Here is a 22,810-nt window from a genome sequence, read left to right on the forward strand (position 1 = left end):
GCAATAAAGCAGCACTTCGTTTCCAATTTTCTTTGCTTATGTGAATAAAAACTGCAGCAAAGTAGATTGCATTATACATGCACGTGCGTAACTGCCTTCTGTTAGAGGTAACGTTTGTGTATGCTTACACCGAGTTGCACCCAATTGTACTTGATATAATTTCATGGTGGCTATAAGAACGATAGTCACCTCAAAACGTTTTTGTTTAGGCAGATTTGGTCTGATGTACTTGTTAAATGCTGTGTGCTCTACTCATCATCACGATGGAGCGACGGGGACGAGGGTGGGATTCGAACCGACGCGGGCAAATAGCGACAAAAAACCCACCCACGTAAAACCAAGGGCTTCACTACCTCTGAAGTGGCGTACTAGGTGCCACTGTTTGACAATGGGAAGGACAAGTGGTCGTCGTACGTCATTTGTGTCGAGTCTTACTTCGAAGGCAACAACATCGTGGAAGACACTTAGAAGAGAGCACTTCTTATCTCGGCTCTCGGATCAAGGTCGACAAGTGGTCGTCGTATGTCATTCGTGTCGAGTCTTACTTCGAAGGCAACAACATCGTGGAAGACACTTAGAAGAGAGCACTTCTTATCTCGGCTCTCGGATCAAGGTCAATTGACGTCCTCAGTGGGCGGTGCGCTCCTCGGAAGGTGAACCAACTCACTTACAAGGAAGCAGTGGAAATTTTGCAAGGCTTCTTGGTCCCCAGCTGAATGAATTTGCGCAGAGCTTCAGATTTTTCACTCGTGTTCAGAATCAATACGAATCTGCCCAGCAATTTATTGTTGAGCTCTGTCGACTTGCCGACTAGTGCAACTTTGTCAACATGTTGGACCGAGTGCTGCAGGACAGATAGTATAAGGAATTCGAAACACAGAGCTACAAAAAGCACTACTGTGTTGACTCCTTATATACATTTAATTTAAAGAAAAACTAAGTTTGACCTTGAAGCAAGCCGAGAGCATGTTGCTTACATCGGAGGCGGCGGTTTAGGGCATCCAACTTATAAACGTCAACGTGAAGACGGAACCAGAATTGCATAGGTTGGCTGAAGGGTGGCCAATAAGTTATACAAGTAAGCAATTTAGCAATTAGTGCGAAAGGTATGCAAACAAGACCCACTTGTATCAAACTTGCCCGTACAAAATGCCAAGTGCTTCAAGTACCGAAAAAGGAGCATATATTCGTAGCATGCAGGGCAAGGGGCAAAAGTCAGAGTAATTTTGCGCTAACCGGAAGTTCCGGAGGGAACGAGGCTTATACTGCTCAGCTGTACACAATTGGCAGAAGTTAAGCACCGGTGCTGGACAACGAAATCGTCCATCCTGTACGACGCAAGTTTTGCTGCAAAGACATTGACCTCGTTATGGAAATTCATTCCGGGTCGCCGGTATGCGCAATACCCTGGTTCATGTACAACAGGCACTGGGAAAAGTGGCCGGAAATTAAGGAGACATACCTGAGGTTGTCAGCTACCTGGGACCACTGTCTATCGCTGGTAAGCTCATGCTGCCAATTTCCTATGATGGCAAGACTGGGACTGCCTCCGTGACCGTAGTTTGTCATTCAGGGCCTTGTTTATGTGGGCGCAACCTTATTCGAGCCCAGAACAACCTGGGTGCCCCTGTTCTAAGCCTGAGCAGAGCCAGGAGACGAGACAACAAAGAGCTCAAAGCAATTTTGTCAGAATATGAAGGCGTCTTTAAGGAAGAACTGGGCCTGTTCTAGGTTCCGCCTGTTCACGTCTGTGTGAAAAGAGATGCTGTGCCAAAGTTTTTCGAGGCGAGACCTCTGTCATACGCATTACGAGGCAAGGTTACAGAAGAGCTGGAAAGGCTAGTGAAGTCTGGCATGCTTTCCCCTGTCGCTCACTCTGAATGGGCTATGCCAATTGTGCCGTTGAAGATGGGTCTGTCAAGATCTGTGGCGACTACAAGGTAACCGTAAATGCAGCATGCGTCACTGAACATTATCCACTTCCAGTCGTCGATATCAATTTTGCAGCACTGCACAAGGGAGACGTCTATAGCACCTCAGACTTATGGAACATCTACAACCAGATTCCATTGGATGACGAGTCAAAGAAGTTGACCACCATCAGTACTACAAAGGGCTTTTTTGTAACAACCGCTTACCTTTTAGTGTGTTGTCCGTACCGGCTATCTTCTAGCACACTATAAAAAATCTGCTTGGCGGTCTAAGTGGCGTACAAGCATATTTAGAGAACGCTCTATGGCAGAAGGGAAAGCAGACAGCGATAGCCATCTGAAAGCTGTGCTCTAACGAATCCGTCACTGTGGCATAAAAGTACAAAATGATAAATGCTCCTTCAGGGAGACGGAATTGTCTTATTTGGGACACAAAATAACCAGTGACGTACTTCAGCCACTGGAGAACCTGAAAGCTGGGATGAAAACACCAAGTCTAAGGAAGGGGAGCGAGCTATGTTCTTACATTAGTCTGCTCACTTACTACAGTAAGTTCCTTACGTGTATGCCAACCACACTGCCTCTATTGTACAACCTTCTGAAGAAGGATTGCTGGTGGAAGGGGACTTCAACTCAGCAACAAGCATTTGAACAGTCTAAGGAAGCCCTCCAACGTGCTAAAATGCTAATGCACTTTGACCCAACCAAGCCGTTGTGGCTTGAGTGCGACGCCTCTCTGCATGTCATAGGGACGGTTCTTTTTCATCGCGTTGACGGCATCGACAAACCAGTAGGTACTGGTGAAGTACTGGTAGCGACCTGGTTTGAACGTGTTTCACTTCAAGACTTGACAACGAGCTTAGCTTTGGTGTGACTGGCATCGTGTCTTGTGTCCATGCCAAGATGAGAGACCATTAGGGTTTGGACTTTGGTAGCATGAGGGGATAGTGGAGGATTGTTTTCCTATTCTGTCAATGTTATGTGTACTCGGTTTTTCCCGTGTGTATAAAGTGTTGTGTACAAACAGGCCAGTCTTTTCATTTCATGGGTGTCTGTGGCGACATCTCGGACATTCACCAAGAACTTGCACATAGCAATAACGTACCTGCCAACTCTCCCGAATCATCCGAAAGACCGCCGATTTTCGACCTAATCTCCCAATTGTATGAATGCTGTTTTGAATCTCCTGAAAAGTGGCTGGCACAGCAGAAGCGTTTTTTTAATCACGTACATATGCCTTATTACTGCGACAGTTACCAACTGCAGAACAGTACTCGCCACTATACTTCGAGTTCATTGTAATTGTACCGTAGAGTACTGCTAGGTAGGTACCGCACTCGTGGCCGTCGGCTGGCTGCCGCGAAACTCGCTCGCAACTGTACCAAAAGGAGGTGAGAGAAAAGGACAACACTTTTGTCTGTGTGTCTTGGCTTCCGTATTCTGTACGCAATAGGTCTACGCCATCTGCATAGGTGTCAGTTGTGTTTGTTGCATGATTGTGGGTGCTGCGTGTTTCTCTAAGTTCAGTTGGAAGGTTGATGACGGTGTCAAAAGCTAAGGAGTACTTGCAAGTGTTTGTGGACTCATACTCTCAGTTTCTGTGCTTTGTGGCTTCGGGGAAAGGTGTCAAGTACGGATTCTGCACCAGATGCGTCTGTGACATAAACGTTTCACACTGAGGCAAGGTTGGCGTAAAGCTGCACATTGCTTCACAGAAGCATCAGAACTACGTTCATGCTGCCAGCACAACATCGGTAGTTTCTTCCGGAAGAGCTCTGAAAACTGTGCAAAGTTTGCGCAGAATGCCTATTCATAGGATTTGCTGTGGAACGCCGCTCTGCATCAGTAATCACGCAGGACTGTTGTTGCGGCAAATGTTACCGAACTGCAAGGACACGAAGTGGTGCAGACATGGAGGCACGAAAACATAATCGGGAAAATGGCTGCAGATGCCGAAAACACACTGGTGGAGACCCTAAAATGCTGTTCTTTCACAATCGCAAAGGACGGAAGCAATGAGAGCGAGTCCGAGTCGCAAATGTCTCAGTCCCATTGAATCCTGACATGCAAGAAAACACCCCCACTACCCCCTCTGGTCTCCCGAATTTTCATGCCATTACGTTGGGAGGAATGTAATAACATCAACAACACTGTAACAAGAGCACAACATTGAGATGGCATTACTTATAAGGCACGGGTCCTTCGTCGATAATTTGAGTCGGTCACCAAGTGTATGTTGCACGTGTACGCGCTCGGAGTGTAGAGAAAACAGTAAACTGAGCTTGGTTAGTGTCCAGTATCCACCTTGGCTGCTATGCACGAAGTCGACCCACGCTTATTTCAGCGCAGGATCGGACTGAAATCTGGTGAATTTGAATCTATTGTCCCCCGTTTCACTGAAACAAGACATCACAGGGCAAAATATTGGTGCCATGATGACACATTCTAAATCAAACGATTCCTTTGCCCTCTGATAAGCGTCTAGTATCTTGTATTCGCGTGCACGTACACTATTCCAGACTCCGCAAGCTCGCTTCACAGGTATGCTGAATGACAGTGACTGCACGGCGCAGGCAGACGATCGAAAAGGGGATGTGCAAGCTGCCATTTGTTTGCGTGTGTGTGTGCGCTTGACGTCATTACAAATAGTCAGACTGCTGCATGAAGTCACCAGCATTAGTACTGCAGCCTGTCATCAAGTTAGTAACGGTCTTGGTAAGTGTGCCATGAGAAATTCGACCTTAATAAAAAAAAAAGAAATGTCTTATCAGCATTTGCCGAATGTCACACTTGCTCAGAGCAGTCTCTGTATACAGGAGATTTGTTCAGCAGAGTAAACTCGCTTCTGAAAAAAGGTGTCAGTACCCCTTCAAGTGTGGAGGGGCCTGACGGAGCTCTTTCTCGGGAAGGCACAAAAGTTTCAAGTTTGAAGTGAAATTAGAGGGGCACTTACCCGGCTGGAGGCATCAGCTCCAAATTTCGCAATAGGTGTGAAAAGGCACGCAATCAATAGATGCTTTGAAGCAGATGCTATGCTGACTTTGATATTTGAAAGTGAAACGAGCTTTCAGGTTTTTGCGACTCACTAAGGTTTTTGTTGCATCTATTGCAATGTGAGCATTAGTATTTAATTTTTTTTGTTAGGAAATAGTGTGGTCAGCATGAACAATCTGGTCTGCATACTAATGAAATATTTTTTTTTTTTATTATAGTGGCTTCTTGGGGAAGGAAGACTTTGTTGTTACCAGAGTTGCTGCACAAAAAAGAAATCTTTCTGGTGCTGTGCTTACAGGTTCCACCCACACCCAGCAGCTGCCAAGGCAAGATTGGAACAACAGCTGGGCGCTATCTGGTCACCTGCCACTTCTGATGTTTGTGGTGCTGGTCTGTGTTGTAGCCCTTCTGCTGCCACTCAAGGGTACACTTGATGCCAGCAGCCACCCACTGTTGGCATACTTCTCTCTAAGCCACAAGCTCAAGCTAGTCGCTGCATACATCCTTGGTAAGTCCATCCCATCTGAAATACTCACTTGATTGCTTCGGTGGTCAACTGGTGTACCGTTTTATTTTAGCCAAAGTGCTACCTTAATGGTGTTATTTCCTTTGTTGCATATTCTTTGAAGCCGCAAGTACAGTAGGGTAAAGAACTAAAGTCTGTTTAATTACTTTGACCGGGATTGCCCTATTATTGAAATTTCACCATTTTGGTGTCTCTGCTCATGATGCGATGATGGTGCTCCCAAATTCTAAAGAAAGTGGCTAAAATACATTGGACTTGTGCTTTGTGACTCCACTAATTACTAGATGGCAAGAAATACAAAGAAAAAATATTTTTCCTTACTTTGTGGGAAGGCTGAGGAAGAAAAAATACAGTAATACCTCGTTAACTCTCTCATATTTCGATAAATCAGCTAAGTTGAAATTTTCTACAGCACCGAATATTTTTCTATACGTCACATATATATATTTTTTTTATCTCGAAGTATTTTTGGGTCGTGTTGCGGATAACCCAAAATCTTGACTGGGAGTGGAAGAAAAATTCCGCTGCCAGACCATTTCACAAGATTTGCTCATCACTGCCACGCCTGAAGTCCGTCAATTTTTTTTCCTATTTAGCCACGCTTGCCACTATGTCAATGCTTTCCATGAATGCGAAGTCTTGCCTAAGTGACATATAAGCTTTGTCAAGCAACCCTGTGGCATGTTATGTAACACATGCACTGAGCAGAGAGGCCCTCGGCCTACGCTTAGCGTAGTTTGTCTTGTTCACTTTGTGCAGTGCCCATGATTTTTCCTGAGGTGTGATTTTCGTTGATCTGCACAAACCGAGCGGTATGAATTTTTTTGATGATTATGAAGAGTGGCAATTTAGTTTGAGTGTGCAAGCATGGCGTCAAAGCAGTGCAAGTCTCTAACGCAAGAAAAAAGGGTTGCCCTAATTAAGGAAGTGGAGAAAGGAGGCCGAGCGAAATCGAGCATCGGGGAGGAATTTGGCGTCCCTTTGTCTTCGCTTTCGACGAGGCTTAACAATATGCAGAAGCCGCTGGATGGATTTCAAGCTTCTCCAGCCAGCGGAAGTGGGTTCCCAGACGTTGAAGTTCCCTGACGTTGAAACGGCATTGATGGTATGGCTGCGAAATAAGGTCTAGTGCACTGGCAGGGAAAATCGACTGATCTGATGCATCGAGCAGCTGAAGGACGCCTTCCTAAGCTCGAGTACGGCTGCAAAGCAGATAGAGGATTAGGCAGTTTTTTTTTTTTTGCTAAATGAAATGGCAGTGCGGCAAAACCCAGCCGGTTAGTCTAAAAACTGCTGCTGAAGAGCCAGTAAGAAGTAGTGATTTTTCTGAAAAGCGTGCATTTTTTGTGGTGATTAGCGTAACTGTGGTGATTAGCGTAACTTTGCTTATCTCAAAAATTTGTTTATCTCGAAATTTTTCCTGGTCTTTACGACTTGGAGTTAACGAAGTATTATTGTAATTACTTTTTAGCATGCCTAGACAAATCAACAAGAGAGAGAGAGAGATATGGTATGAAGGAAGGCAAGGAGGCTAACCGGAAAGCAAATATCTGGTTTTGCTACCCTGCACTGGGGAAGAGGGAATGGGAGACAGAAAAGTAAGGAAAACGAAATGAGAGAGAGAGTGGGAGGAAGCGACAACACACGCACACACACGCACGCACGCACGCACGCACGCACGCGCGCACACACACACACACACACACACACACACACACACACACACACACACACACACACACACACACACACACACACACACACACACACACACACACACACACACACACACACACACACACACACACACACACACACACACACACACACACACACACACACACACACACACACACACACACACACACACACACACACACACACACACACACACACACACACACACACACACACACACACACACACACACACACACACACACACACACACACACACACACACACACACACACACACACACACACACACACACACACACACACACACACACACACACACTAGAATGTCACAATCGTTCGAAGAGGCGGGTCGATTGCAGAAACTTCAGGGGGGCCTTCGTCGCTTTTCGGCGTTAAGCTCGATCTTTCCTGCATTCCAAAATTAATTTTTCGGAAATTAGCTGGTCGTCAAGGCGTGCAAACACTGCTGACAGTTGTACTGAGGGCACTGACACAAAATATGTTTGATGGTTTTGTCAGTGCCGCAATGGTCACATGCAACACTGTCTGTCCATCTGATGCGGCAAGCAATGGCGTTCGTGTAAGACACCCCAAGCCACATGACGGTTGTCTCAGATTTGAATAAACCAGATGGAATGGTAAGTTGTAGGTATGGATCCAGGCGGTAAAGATGGGTGTGGAGAAATTTAGGAGTGTTTCACAGAAACCTGACGACATCGTGCACGTCGCTAACGCTAGAAAAAAAAATTGCCCTTATTGAGGAAGTGGAGAAAGGAGGCCGAACAAAATCGAGCAGGAATTTTGCATCCATTTTTCTACGCTTTCGATGGTGCTGAAAAATGAACAGAAGATGCTGGATGAATTTCAGCAGAGCTTCTCCAGGCAACAGAAGCGGGTTCGAGGGTCAAAGTTTCCAGACGTTAACATGTCATTGATTGTATGACTTCAAAATAAGGTCTAGTGCACCCGTAAGGAAGATCTCGATGTGTCAAGCAGTTGAAAGACACCTTCCTAGGCCCGAGTACAATCGCAAAGCAGGCGAAGGTTAGGCCGTTTTTCTCTGCTAAATAAAATGGCAGTGCAGCAAAAGCCAGCTGCTTAAAGTTTCTTGTATGTTAGTTTCTTCTCTCTTAAACCTGAACGAGAAGGAGAAAGATAAAAAACTGCCTTTGAAGAACCGGTAAGTAATACAGCAAACCCTCGTTAATTCGAACTCGATTTTTTCGAAATCTCGGTCAGTTTGAAGGATTTTTGCAGTCCCGTATTTTCTAATGTGAGCTAGAGTGGGTAATTTGAATCGGCGGCCGGCACCAGTCCGGTTAATTCGAAAACTTTGGGAGCCATGTGCCAGTTCCAGATCCCGATTTCGCCGCGAATTCACAGAAACGACGGCCATTAATTGCCACAAGGCAATGCAATGTATCAATACTAATGAGTGGCAGCTGAAGCACCCCAGTCTTGCTACTTATAGCACAAAAAAAAAAAAAAAACGAAGAAAAAATGGTCTCGTAATCAACCGAAACGTGTGCCTGCGGAAAATTAGCTATGCTTCACTGCAACACAGCAGTGACACGCGGGCAATTTTTTGCATGTTTCTCGCAACGTCAGCGTGTCATGGTTTACCTATTTTTCTGGGATTGTAAAAAAATTATTAAAGAACAGTTTAGTGGAAATCGCGATTTATGCAAACCCCCGATTGCCAGTTGCTCCAGCAATTCGCGTCTTTGCACTGCTGGCGGAGTTCTCGCCAGCAACACCTACTTCGAAAACCAAGTTTGACAGTTTCAAAGATCATTTTTTTTTTTTCATCCAAATTTCATCCAAAACACATCGTGATCTTCGTCGTACTGGCCGTTATTAAATTTATAATTTTAATAGAAATTATGTGCGAATGGTCGCATCATCATGTGCTGATGCAGCGAGGAGCAGGCGACATGCTGCCCACCTGTCGCTACTGTGTTGCAGTTAAGATATCTTGTTAACCGCAAGGTGCACATTTCAGTCTATCACGATCGCATTTTCTTTTTTTTTTTTCGGTAGCAGCATCAAGGCCCACCATTATTCCATGTTCGCGGCAAAACAAAGACCAGGTATTACTAGAAAACATCACTTTTGGAGCCGCAAGCTGGTCGGCACAGCAAACGATGAGCACTGATTAGTTTGAATAGTTCTAAGTTCCTTGCATCCCACTTTTTGTATGTTCTGTTAATTTGAAAACCCTCTTAATTCGAAGCTTTTTAGCGGCCCCAGTCACTTCAAATTAACGAGGTTTTACTGTAGTGATTCTTCTGAAAAGCACTCATTTTTTCTGGCGATTAACACAACCTTGCTTATCTGAAAAGTTTATCTTGAAATTTTCTCTCGTTTTTACGAGTTCCAGTTAACGAAGTAATACTTAAATACCTTTCAGCATGCCTAGACAAATCAACAAGAAGTTGGCTGCTTTTTACTAGAGAAATCTTGTTATAGTACTGTTATGTTCAGGAGAAAAGCAAGAAGGCTTTTCTTTTGAACACCTATTAGAACATTTACCATTATCAGGGAATACTGTGAATGCCCCACAATTACTTAACTTTAAAATTAAAAGAGATATGATTTGATTCTGCCTTTAACTTGTGCAAAAGCCTGCCTCTGAATAAATGCTCCCAAGAAAGCAGACGCATCATCAGCTTCTGAATTGTTGAAGCCTTGATCTTGATCATCTAGTTTCATCTTGTCATATTTATTGTCATTATCCTCACAGCTTTGGCAGTGTACAAGAGTAGCAAACACTGTTTTTTCCTTACCAGTCCTTGCTCGTTGAATAATTTTGCGAACTTCCCCACCACTGTAGTGCTTCTTTGAGTTACTCTTGATTCTCCAGTCTATCTTGCTTTCTCTTAATTTCAAAAGTAATATTATCACCCTAATCTTTTGCTTAACTGTGTTTTTGTGACACCTGTACTTTAGGCCCAATTTTCCGTGCATTCGGGCTTCTTTTGGCGTGCTGTGGTCATGTCGAGTTGCTATCTCAGTGTAAAAAAATATCGATTTCAGTCAGATTTTGGGAAATGCCTATGCATGTTTTCTAGCTTTTGTTTGTTTATTCGGTTGGTAACGCCAGCTTCCAAAAAATATTTGTTTACAAGTGTGTTTGGCAGTGTCCTATCCTCAAATAAAAACACCTTGTAATTTTCTTGGTTAGGCACACTGAGAACTAACAAGCAATGATGCCAAGAAAATTATAGAGGATGTTCTTAAGAGTAATTGTAATATAAGTGTAAAATAAAGAAAAGCTGACGAAAAGAAAACTTGCTGGTGGCAGTGACCCAGCCTGCATTCTTCGAATAATGCATCGAATACTGTGCGAGCTGAGCTGCGGTCATTCCCTCTTTCACTCTATGATGTATATTCAGTCGACGACCGTTAATTTGCACTGCACAGGGAACGTAAAAATGTGCAAATTAATGAATGCGTGAAAAAACTAATGCATAAAAAAATACAGAACACCGCTACAACGAAACTGACGGAGCGCGAAAAAATTTCGTTGAAGCGAAAATTTTGTTGTAGTGAAGTCAAAAAAATATAGCTGATCTGAGCTAGCAAAACAAAAAAAAAAAAAAACGTTTATCCTCAAAATTCAAAAAGTGTCCATTGCTTCCTATTCTTTCCCAGCGACGTCACAACGCGATTCTCACCCATGCATAGCGAGGCCATGGTGAAAAGTACGCTGAAACAAGGCCTACAATCTCTTTCCTGAACGAACCTAACAGCTGCATTAACACGTTAACACCAGCAGCTGTCCGCTGTCGAACTGTATCTGACAACGCCGAGACGAAGGCAGGGTATCGTGGAGCGGTGAATTTTGTCTTACTCTATGCCATTCTTATCATCCACTACTCGCGGTGAGCTGATTTTGTTGATAATGCGAACGAACAGCCACTCTGATTAGTTTTGATGCATTAAAAAGCGTCAAAATGTTAAAGACTGTGTTTACTGTATAGCAATAAATTTCTGAGTCGGGAATTGCATCGCGAAATTTTGTTGAAGCTGGACGGCAGGAGAAAAAGTGTTCGTTGTGGCGACAATATTTATGCATTGACTCCTATGTACTGCTGACGGGGAATCGTGAATTTTTCGCTGTAGCGGAAATTTTGCTTAAGTAGCGTTCGTTTTAGCACAGTTGAACTGTAATACTTTTATTAACACTTCAGTGACCCGGTGGCCAGAAAAAAATCACTGCTTATCCATGGAGTAAACAATGACGAGTAGGGCGAAGCTTTGGAGGGTTTTATCAGTAAACAGTGAATCATCCATCTGCTGCACGTACTTCTGCTTACGTGCAAATAATGTCCGCAATTCTGTGGTATGCTCACTGTGTGATGCAATGATCCCACTCCTGTGCCAACTCATATTTACTATGCCATCCTGATAATGTCAACAAAAATTGCGCCGAACTGCGCCAAAGTTGGTTGTGGAGCATTTATCACCGGCAATAGCCACGCCGTTGCGTCAAAACATATGCATCTTGTTCTTAGGGCTACCAAAGTCACAATCACGTGCATAAAATTATTCTGCTGAATTAACAGTGGTAATGCGTGCGTCCTAAGTAATCCACGATGTTTGGTGCCGACGCAACTTCTGTTGTGCAAGTCCGCTTAACGGTGAAAAGTGCTCTTTGCAGGGGCTCGTGACGTCTATTCCAATCTGTGTTCATCGGCGGGCGTCGTTCGTTCCAGAAACGCTGGTGATAGCTCGTCTAAAGAGTTACTCGGCACGTAATTAAAGCGATTTTCACTAACAACTACATGCGTACGTGCCACCAGAATGTGTGTCACGTCTACTTCTAGACATCGCGCGTGGTCTAATGTGCCGCAGTTCGAGTGCGCAGAAGAACTCATGCACAGTGGATATGCGTTGATGCTTTTCCTTTAACGTACTTTATTCATGGATCTTCATTCAGACGTACATTTTCGTAATTCCTTGCATCAGCACATCCGCCTTTGTAATTGCTGCTGCGGTAAAAGTTCCAAAAACACCCTGCTATTTCCAACTCAAGATTTCTAGGGTCCATATTCAAAATTTTCGCATGCTTTTTTTTTTTTTTTCAAATATCATCTCATTAATAAAAGCATGCTTCCTGGTTGGAGCAGCTGGAATTCAGTTTTAATAACACTGGCGGCTCTGGGCTTGGAAGGCCCACGGTGAAGCAGCTACACCTTGTTACATGTCCGCTTCTCACTTCCCAAGATCAATAGCTGACCGTTAAAAGAAAAATTAAACATTGTGTCATTATAATCATTGCTTCATTTCTTTTTTATTTTCATGGGAGGTGGTGGAAACTGCGTCGCTTGTAGGGAGCATTTCTGAGCGCCCCATTACGAGGCCTAACGAGACATGTTCGTAAACTTTCTGTGCTACTGTAGCATACCATATTTACTTGCATATATTTGCGCCCTCACATAATTTGTGCACCCCTAATATTTTGCCAGCTATGCTAAAAAAACGCCAGGCTTGCGCGGAAGGCGCAGCACAGTCACAGCGAAGGCTAGAACACTGGCCTTTCTGAGCCTTTTTAAAACACTCATCGGGTCAATACTACAAGCACACTTGCTGTATACCCATTAAGGCATTAATAATAAATTTTTTCAGGTAGTAGGCTGGCATTCGCTATGCTATTTATTGTCATACTTCTGAGAAACGTGGTATCTTCTAAACACTTGCAAGGAATTTTGGGCCAATTGCTCATGCAGTGGCTGCCGACAATGAAGAATTATGGCTGAAATGGGTATGCGCCACAGTTACCGTATAAACGCGTGTAGAGTCGCACTTTTTTTTTTGTTCAGGAAATGAGGGCCAATTTTCATGGTGCGGCCCATACACGGAACTTTTTTTTGTGAACTAAAAACTACGTTCGAGTTAGCAAACAAAGAGCGTTTATTGCAGTATGCCGCGTGTGCGCTTAATCGTCGTCACTCGACGAGTCCTCTAACTCGGAATCCGAGATGGTGTGTTGCGGAGCACCATCATTCCACAAACAGTCATTTTCAGTGCCATCCAGGCTGTTGGATATCCCAGTGACCTTAAAACTTCGGGACACAATGTCCGTCGACACCGAGCTCCACGCCGACAATACCCAACCGAGAATAGTAACAAGCGGTGCCCTCTTCAGCCGTCCGGTCGGCGTCTGCTCATGCTTGCCGGTTGCCATCCATTCTGTGTAGAGTCTTCGGAATTCAACTTTGAACGGTCGATTCACGCTCACATCCAATGGTTTCAACATTCCTGTGAGGCCACCTGGAATCACGGCCATGTCTGTGCCGACACGGCGCAGCTGCCCCTTCACCTTATCGGTAAGGTGGCCGCGGAAACTATCCAACACTAAAAGTGAATGTTTGGCCAACAAAGCTCCCGGTCTGTTCTGCCAAATACTTTTCACTCAGTCAAGCACCAAATCATCATTCATCCATCCTTTCTCTTGGGCTCTAACTATGATGCCCTTGGGGAAAACTTCGTTGGGAATTATTTTCCTTTTTAAAACAACGTACGGGGGTAGCTTCCGCCCGTCCGCGGTCACACAAAGCATCACGGTGCAGCGTTGGCGCTCAGTGCCGGTGGTCCGTACGGTGACACTCGTCTTGCCTTTTACTTCGACTGTGTAGTTCTCGGTAGAGTTAAACCACACAGGAGTTTGATCAGCGTTCGCTATTTGCGACAACAGATAATTGTGCTGATGGCACAGGCCGATGACATGCTTGTGAAAACTAAGCACCTTGTCGGTATAGTCTTCTGGCAGCCGCTGGCACAGCGTGGTCCTTCGCCGAAAGGAGAGTCCCTACCTTTTCAGAAACCTTCGCACTCAGCCAGCACTAGCCTTGAAATCCCCGGCCGGTATATTTTTTGCACGTGCCAAGGCTAGTGCCTTCATGCGCAGCATGTCCTTAGTGAGCGCAAAACCATCGTTCCGCACCTTAGTCACATAGCGGAGCAACTCCTCTTCCAAATCAGGATACTTGCACTGTTTTCCTCGGATAGCGCGCTTTTTGATGTTGTTCTGCAAGGCTTTCTTCTGAGCGCACCAACGTCAAACACACTTCTCGTCAAGGTCGAATTTTCTGCCGGCGGCCCGTTTCCCGTGCTCGAGAGCAAACTCGATCACCTTCATCTTATAGTCAGCTGTATAGCTATTCAGCTGCTTGCCCATCGTGCCAAAACATAAACGTCCCGCAGAAAACTAGCTAGAGTCCCAGAGTCATTCAATGGTGCGCAAAACTCGGGCACATGGCAGGCTGAAGAGCACAATAACCGAACAACGCACAAATACCAAAGTTGGTGATGCTAATGCCGATAAGGATTGCACGTTTGTGTAGAAGTGTCAGAAGTTAAAGATAAAATCCCGCTTTAACCTTTAGTTGGCAGGTGTATGAACATTACTATAAAAAACTTAAAATTTTTAGCCAACTTCATGAACATATTAGCATGAAGAAAACCAACAAATTATTCTAATGACGTACTATATGGTGATGATGATAATTGCATTTTCTAACGCCCTCTACTGACAACGCTTAGTAGCTCACACACGCGCGCGCATTTTGAATTATATGGGTCAAGGAAAGTGCGGATGCGGCCTTTACACACAACTTTTTTTTTTTAATATGTGCTTTTTAAAAACGGGATGCGACCCTTACACGAGTGCAGCCCTTACACGCCTGTATATGGTAACAGGGGAACAAGAAGAAGCTTTTGTGATGGGTTGGAGTATTGGACGGCCCACTCGTTACGCTATTCGCATTGTGCGACGACCGACTGGTAGTTCTTTTGCTGTTTTAAAGCGCTTTATAAGTCGTACTGATGCGATTCATTTCTTGGCATCAAGCCTGCCTAAGGCAAGTTTGCCAACAAGTCACAAGCACTGGCGTAGCTCAGTGGTAGAATACTGGGCTGGCACCCAGCAGACCTGTGTTCGAGCCCGACTCTGTCATTGGTGCTATGTTTTTTTTTTTCTAATTTCACGCGATGTGGTTACGGACACCGGCAGCGGCGGCAGACAATTGTGCGTCACTCGAGTTGTGATCTCATAACAGCTTTCGCTGTGAAATGAATATTTACACGTATATTTTGTGCTCTCCGACCCGCCCGAGCCAACCTGTCAGGGCGCGCGTGAAGTGACGTTGGACCTTTTGATGCTTCGAATGGGCGTACGCCTCGCCGAGAAGACAAGCGCAGTCAAACGGGCTGCTCGTGCGAAGTCTTTTCTTATGAGGACTCCCCCGAACCTAGAATACTGTACCTGAATTGTATGCTGGAACTGCTCGAGCGTTTGCCTCTCCTTATCTCTACCACTGCGAGCACGTTCGCGTCACGGCATGGACAACTTTCGACATCTGAGGTGTGTGAGGGCCTGTCGCATGAACTGTTACCTTCGTTCTCAGCATCCGTGCTGCAACGAACGCTTGGTCGATCTCGGAAGTTTAGGTTTCGCAATCCTGCCGACACGTTTTTACGGATTCCTTCCGATGTTGAAGGAGCCGGGAACCGGGCCGCCGCCGAGCACTTCAAGGTGAAGTACTTGAAAGTGTGATGATCAGCGCGTTCAGTACGTGAGAAAGCAGATGTGCGTGCTTCTTAATGCAAGTTTCTTGCGATTGAAGAAGGCCTTTTCAATTAGGCATGAATGCTTTGGTCTTTCGGTTCGCCATGTTATGGGACCTAGTTTCTTCCAGCATTGTCGAAAAGAACTTCAGAAAAAGGAGGGCATTAAAACGCACTCGACGGAACCGAGGACAATGCGCTTTGGGAGGGCGGTGACAGTGGCCGCGACAAGGATTTTCAATCGGACTTCGCGATCAGTGATTACTACGAGACCCCGCGTGACCGTATCTTACTGGTTGCGCTGCATGCTAATTTTTAAATTACCATATTTACTCGCATAATCCTCACACTTTTTTTCACGGAAAACTGAGGCAAAGTTGGGGGGTGCGAGAGTTACGCGGGGAAAACTTTTCACGAAAACATACAAATTGAAAAAGAAAAGAAAGTGGCCGCAAATCGGGATTCTCACACCAGCGACTAACAGCAAGCTTTGAGAAGTACTAATTAAAACTTACTTCAACAATAAAAGCACAGGTTCAACACAAGGGAAAATTATTTGAGACACAAAAAGTGCAAGCAAATAGTCAAGAATTGGAATACCATACGCAAAGCGTGAAGGGCGTAGCGGTAGCGTTCGTGACTCAACAGGAGCCCTCAAAAAGTAAGCGTAGGATGTCAGTATTGGGCTGATGGCTATTTAACAGAATAGTCTGCAGTTTCCTTCTGAAGAAATAAAGTTTACCATCAATCCCAGTTTTAGGCACACAGCAGGCCCAACGTCTTGGTGGCTTTCAGCTGTCGTCATGAATAGCGAACACAAAACTCGTAGACTCCAAAGGGCCTACCGGTGGCCCTGTCGCCGTTGTTTAGTGCATGATCTATCACTTTCAGAAGCAGCCGTGTAGCTTCAGTATCGCCCCATAACGTGACAAGATTACCGACACAACACACAAAACACGCCGCAACGCACACTTGCCACTTTGGCTTGGCTTAGCTGGATTGAATTTCCGTGCAATATTAGTACGCTTGATGCTTAAGAGATGGCGCCAGATGACGCGTGCTATCATCGTCAGTGGCTAGAACGAGCAGACGACATAATTGCGGCAGTTTTTGGGGGTGCGATAATTACTTGAGGAAAAAAAGAAATCGTATTTTTTTAGGGGATGTGGGGGGGTGCGAAAATTATGCGAGTGCGAGGATTACGTGAGTAAATACGGTAACCAGTACACTGTGCGTTCCAATTTACTTTCTTTTCTTGTAATCTATATACTGCACTTGTTAGAACTGTGGCACAATATTTCGTATACACGCTCGCAAAACCCCCCGTGATTTGCGCACCCCCTTCTTAGGACCCCTAAATTGCAAAACAAAGTGTGCAAATTATGCGAGTAAATACGGTATGCTTAGCATTTGGATAACTGACAGTGCAAAAACTGCTTCAGCAATTGGAGTGATCATTGTTCCTTTAGCTAGCGTTCATCTTAGTTATGCAACGTCGTGTCCAAAAGATACTATTGTTAGTTTTACTTAGGCTCTTAGCAATGAATGGTGATATCAACAGTCTGTTTGCATTGAGAGTACAAGATAGAAGGGTATAACAACGGTCTTTAATGCCTGTCTAATTAGCGTGAGCGACAGTGATCACACCCAAAGTTTATACAACACCCCCCTCCCTCCGCCTTGGGTTCCTAGTTTCTTCCTGCTTTTTGAAGACGGGTGGCACGTTCCTCTCTGCTTTAGTAACAATCGATGGATCGATGGCAGGTCTGGCACATGGGGTGGTGCTATCGCATCTGTGCTCTGTGCAAAGGAGGTAGGTCGGCTCTTTGCGATAGCAATTATGTGGACAGTCTCGGCTGGTCTTTTGCCGTCGCCGCTGCCATCGTCTTTCACTGTTTATGTATATGTATCGCTATATTTTATAAATACGAAAGCTCAAGAAAGAAAAAAAAGCTGCCCGCGCTTGGCGCCCAGCTCGTCACAATACACCGCCGCGCGCTTATCTCCCACGCGTACTTTGCCCCTCGAATGGAAGGGCAGATGCATGTGCGCACACACTTATTCTTCGGTGGGGAGAATCATGTGCCTTCGGCTTTCACCGGAACGATTGCATTAGTTTGTTAGTTGCCAGGCCAGACAATTAAAGATTACTTCACTGGCTGCACTGGCTCCGTTGGCGAAAATAGCGCCCTTTTAATACAGAGCGAAGTATAACTGACACTTGTTAGTTGGCTCTCATCTGTACTTGTGACCAAGTTTCGTGGTTTGTTTTTGTTTAAAATAGCACCCTTTTAATACAGAGCGAAGTATAACTGGCACTTGTTAGTTGGCTCTCATCTGTACTTGTGACTAAGTTTTGTGGTTTGTTTTTGTTTAAATAGCACGTTAAGTGTCGAGTGGTAAACGTTGTTAGTTTGCTCTTGTCCTGCGTATGTTGTTTTTGTGCGTCATTTGTGCGTGACCAGCACACTGCTCGTTTCAATCTGCTTACCGTTCTCAGAGTTACATTCCAAGTTCTTGCTATTTCATTCGTTGCTTCGTCCTTGTGGTGAAACTGTGACTTTTTTATCGTTGTTTTAGCTGCGTTCCTCACCCCTGGTCGTGCGCTTTTGCCAGCTTGTAGAACACAGGACGCGTGGGGGGATGTGTTCGCTTGTAATATTACACAAAACATGATGGTGACGCCCATTGGCATAGCCAGGCGGGGGAGGTGGGAGGGCGCATTGAAATGTGCTCCCTTCCCTGCCCAAATTTTTTTGCCATGGCATATATATAGCTCAACATTACCATTTGCATGCCCCCCCTTCAGATCAAGGTGCTCTCTCTCCTCCCCAAATTGAAAAAAAAAAAAACCTACGCCTCTGGCGATGACATAGACCAGTCGAGATTGTCGTTATAATTGCCATCCCAATAAAAACAAAATTGCTCTCGCTTTCTAGTCGTCTTAGGCGTATTGCATAAGGTGCCCTGTGAGGTTCTTTTTTCTTTATGCACTGCTTTCTAGAACACTACAGGGGGACTTTAGAGTATAGACAGAATGCCCTAGCTACACAAAACATTGCTGCAAATGGAAAATGAAGTTTGTTATGTTCTGTTGTTTCAGCACAAAGAGATGAGTGCTTGAAGAGATTGGCTTTATCAAACTAGCTAAATGACATCATTTTAAGCTTAGCAGTATAATTTGTTGTGGAGAAAAATAACTTTTCTATATTCTTGGAGTCGTCTGTGGAAACTACAGTTGCGACTGTGTGTGTCTGTAGTGTTGTACATCACAGCATTTGTCTACCATATATATTGATAACCACATAGGTGCATCGAATGTTATTTTATAAAGTACAATTTTATTCTACCAGTATTCTGTTCATTTGCTACGAAAATAATCACTGAATGTCTAAAATAGCATGCTCCTAAGATGACTGGTTTCATGATATTTGAAATGAATGGAAATATCGCTAGCTCTTCACAGGAGTCAAAATTCCTAAAATAATTATTCATGCACTTGAATATAAATAAAACTTGCTTCTCCTACAGGATGTGAAGTTAGCTGCTCCAGATTGCTCCAAGATGGAAAATTTTGCTGTTCCAAAGTGCTTCAGAATGAAAATTTGGCTGCTCTAATGTGCTTCAAAATAGAAACTTTGCTGCTCCAAAGTCCTTCAAAATGAAAATTTTACTGCTCCGAAAACTGCTTCAAATCAGAACTCAATGGGATCACTGGCAATGACTAAAGAACAGCAAGTGCTGGAGGCAGGTCTGCATGCGTCGGCTCCGGAGCACAAGGTGCGTCGTCATCATCAGAGTCAGAATCACTGTTTTGTAGTTGCAGAACCTGCTAAGTTATGTTTTCCTCGTTCAATTGGGCACACGATGACACAGCACTGTCAATGTTTGCAGACTCTTCAAACGTAACTGCGTCAGGAAACTACACACCGCACCCTCCCAGGTCGTCAATGATTTATGCACTTAGCTCGTAGCACTAGGCTGCAGGTCTGGCTCTTCAGTTGCTGTGTTGGGTTTTTCAGCTGCAGTGTCGGGCTCACTAGGGAACGTGAGCCCAGCGTGCCGAAAGCAGTTGCTGGTTGTTCTTGTCGGCACTGCATTCCAGGCATCAGTAAGCATGCTCACGGCTGACATCAAGTTGATGTTGTACAGTCGAAACCCGTGATAATTAAATCCCAAGGGAACGAAATTCTCACCGCAAGGAAATATTGTCGGAGCACTGGCGAACACCCTTAGGAGTCAATGCATTTCGTAACTCGTGACTACAGAAAATGTTCATACCGCAGTCTCTCATTAACGAAATTTTCGAAACATGAGTGCGCAAATAATCTACTCTCGCAACATTTACATTTGAAAACTGCTGAAATGCATGAATGCTACACCTAAATTGTGCAAAACTATCGCTAAGCGCACTTGAGAAGCAGCCGCCATCATTGTTTACAAAAAAAAAAAGCGTAAAGCTTGCGAAAATGATGATGATGGTGGCTTGTCGAAACACCTGCTCGTTATCACGGACTACGTACGTAGCCAAAGCCACAATCCTCGTGGAGTGTTGTTCGTTGGCTTGGCTCTGTGCTTGGCTTTGTCGGCTTTGCCCACACATGGTCGCGTGTGTGGAGCCATTTGTGAAGAGTTTGCGTGGTCACTTGGTGCAACGTGAACTGTGTGTTGTGATTGCTTCATCCGATTTCGCTGCCTGCGAAGATGCCGCCCCCAACGAAAAAGCGGAAGTTCATCACGCTGGAAGATAAGGCTGCAATCATCAGCGAGATAGAAAAGGGCAGAAAAAAAATGAACATCACCGAAAACTTTGGCGTTGCTTGCAGCTCGTTGTCCACGATTCTCAAGAACAAGGCCTCCATTCTTGGTGCACTTGAAAATGGCACGAGTGCAAGAAAAAAAACTGTGACGGCTGCAGCATTCATGGATGTGGGCAAGGTGATGTTCGCGCATGGTTTTGTGAACAGCGTGCCAACAAGGTGCCTTTATGTGGCAGGATCCTGCAACAAAAGGCGCTGGAATTCGCTTGTATGCTCAGCCATGACAACTTTAAGGCGAGTCCCGGCTGGCTGAGCCTTTTTAAAGCTCGCCACGACATCGTGGCCAAAGTCATCTCCGGGAGACAGCAGCCGTCGACTCGGTGACAACATCGTAGTGGCTGCTGAGCAAAAAAGAACTGCCCGGTCAGTACAAGCCCTCCGACATATATAATGCCGATGAAACGGCATTGTTTTATGAAATGCTGCCATCCAAGACCTTGGACTTTAAGGCCAGAAGTGCCACAGTGGCAAGCACAACAAGCGGCACGTGACGATTTTATTGTGCACCAACATGAATGGCACAGATAAACGGCCACTGCTCGATATTGGCAATAGCAAGAAGCCCCGCCGTTTCAAGGGGAATCGCAGGCTGCCAGTAAGCTACACAGCGAACTTGAATTCGTGGATGACGCGGGCTATTATTAGCAGCTGGCTCCAGTCCTTCGATGCTGCCATGGGGAAGGCAAACAGGTCAGTCTGCTTTCTCGACAACTATAGCGCCCATCACGTCGACGTGCAGCTTGGAAACGTGCGCCTGGTGTTTTTCCCACCAAAGTGCACTTCGGTGCTGCAGCCTCTTGATCAGGGAGTTATCCGCAGCGTGAAGTGCGCTTACAGAGAGAGGCTGATTCAGCGTTTGCGGCTGAATATACTCATGAAGCGCCCCACCGACGTGGGCTTGTTCATGGCACTAGAAAGGATAGCCGCCGCATGGATTGCGACGACTCCAGCCATGATAACGAATTGCTTCACACACGCCGGCCTTGTCACTCCGTAGACATCAAGCACTGATCCAGCCGAACCGGAAGAAGGTTAGCCTGTAGGCACACTTGATGACGGTACTGGTAACAGCGCAGTGCCGCCGTCACTGACCAGTGCATGGGGCGAACTTTGTGCCGTGGCAAACGAGATTCCCAATAGCCTCAGCATCCTGGAGTTCGTTTGTGCAGACAAAGGCCTCATCGTGCACGAAGAAGTAGCTGATGAAGCCATCGTCAATAGCGTGTGCGAGGTGGCCGATCCCGATGAGCAACGACCGGAGCAGCCAGAGAAAACAACAAGTCCGCAGGATGTGCTGCATGCCTTCGACACAATTTGCACGTTGTTTGGCGAGCACGACGACAACATGGCGATGAACTATTTCTTGCGGTTTGAGTCGAGAGACATAAAATCGCTGCATGGTAAGGCCGGCCAAAGTAAACTTACTGACTTTTTTAAATAAAATGCTTTTTTTTTGTGAATTTCATGTCTTTTCTGCCGCATTCTATTGCCAACGCAATTCCCGTAAGAGCGAAATTTCGTGCTTTCTCCGGCGATTTTATTATTGCGGGTTTCAACTGTATTTATTTCATTTGGCTTTTTAAGCACAGCAACACGTGCTGCAGCATGCATGAAAAAGCCTCTCAAAATTCTTTATTAGAATGGCACCTTTGGTGCCATTTGATGCAGATCTTTTGGGACAGCAAAACACAAAATAAAGCAGGTCTCAGCACATAACCAGTTGGGTGCAGAACGCAGTACCGCAGACACATATGGCAGAATGGTAGCGGTAGACAGTAAGACTCTGGAGTTTTGTAGACACGTAGCACCACCTGTCGGTGCAGTTTTCGGTAGTGCAAAGCTCGACTCCCTTGCACAGTTTGCTGTGCAAGCAGGTGGAAGCAACGTTTATACAGTCGACTCCCGGTAATTCGAAGTCGCTTAATTGGAAGTTTCGGTTAATTAGAAATGAGCAAGTGGTCCCATCAGTTTTGCATGCAATTGTATAGAAAAAAATGCTCGATAATTCGAAGTTAAAAACCCATAATATTAGTTAATTAGAAGTTTTTTCAATCGACAGTCTCGTCGCGACCGTAATTTTACAGTAAAATTGGGAACTTTTCATATGCCAAAACATCTGCCGGACCGCGCTGGTGTCTTCGCCATCACTACTGTCCGCAGCGCCACAGATCTTGAAGCGGCAATCTTTTCAACGCTGGCGAATCGCATCGGCGGCATCGACTGACTCTTTAGTTGACTTTTGTCGAGACTCGAGTGTGTTACCGCGTCA

General features: G+C 45.2%; 1 protein-coding gene and 1 long non-coding RNA gene across 9 annotated transcripts in view; one reads left to right on the forward strand and one right to left on the reverse strand.

The window, feature by feature from the left end:
- The window catches only part of LOC119160785 (motile sperm domain-containing protein 1), a 146,626-nt gene that overhangs the window by 80,983 nt on the left and 42,833 nt on the right, over nt 1-22,810 (forward strand). For all 8 annotated transcript variants that reach the window (XR_005108330.2, XR_012887737.1, XM_075880890.1 and 5 more), the window contains one exon: nt 5,224-5,433. Coding sequence is in view for 6 of the 8 variants with exons in the window: in XM_075880890.1 (XP_075737005.1) it covers nt 5,224-5,433 (210 nt within the window). In the remaining 2 variants the exon portion in view is untranslated. The remainder of the gene's footprint in view (nt 1-5,223; nt 5,434-22,810) is intronic.
- The window catches only part of LOC142776711 (uncharacterized), a 59,435-nt gene that overhangs the window by 22,074 nt on the left and 14,551 nt on the right, over nt 1-22,810 (reverse strand). The window lies entirely within an intron of this gene.

The sequence above is a fragment of the Rhipicephalus microplus genome, chromosome X, assembly GCF_043290135.1.
Source record: "Rhipicephalus microplus isolate Deutch F79 chromosome X, USDA_Rmic, whole genome shotgun sequence".
NCBI classification, from domain to species: domain Eukaryota; kingdom Metazoa; phylum Arthropoda; class Arachnida; order Ixodida; family Ixodidae; genus Rhipicephalus; species Rhipicephalus microplus.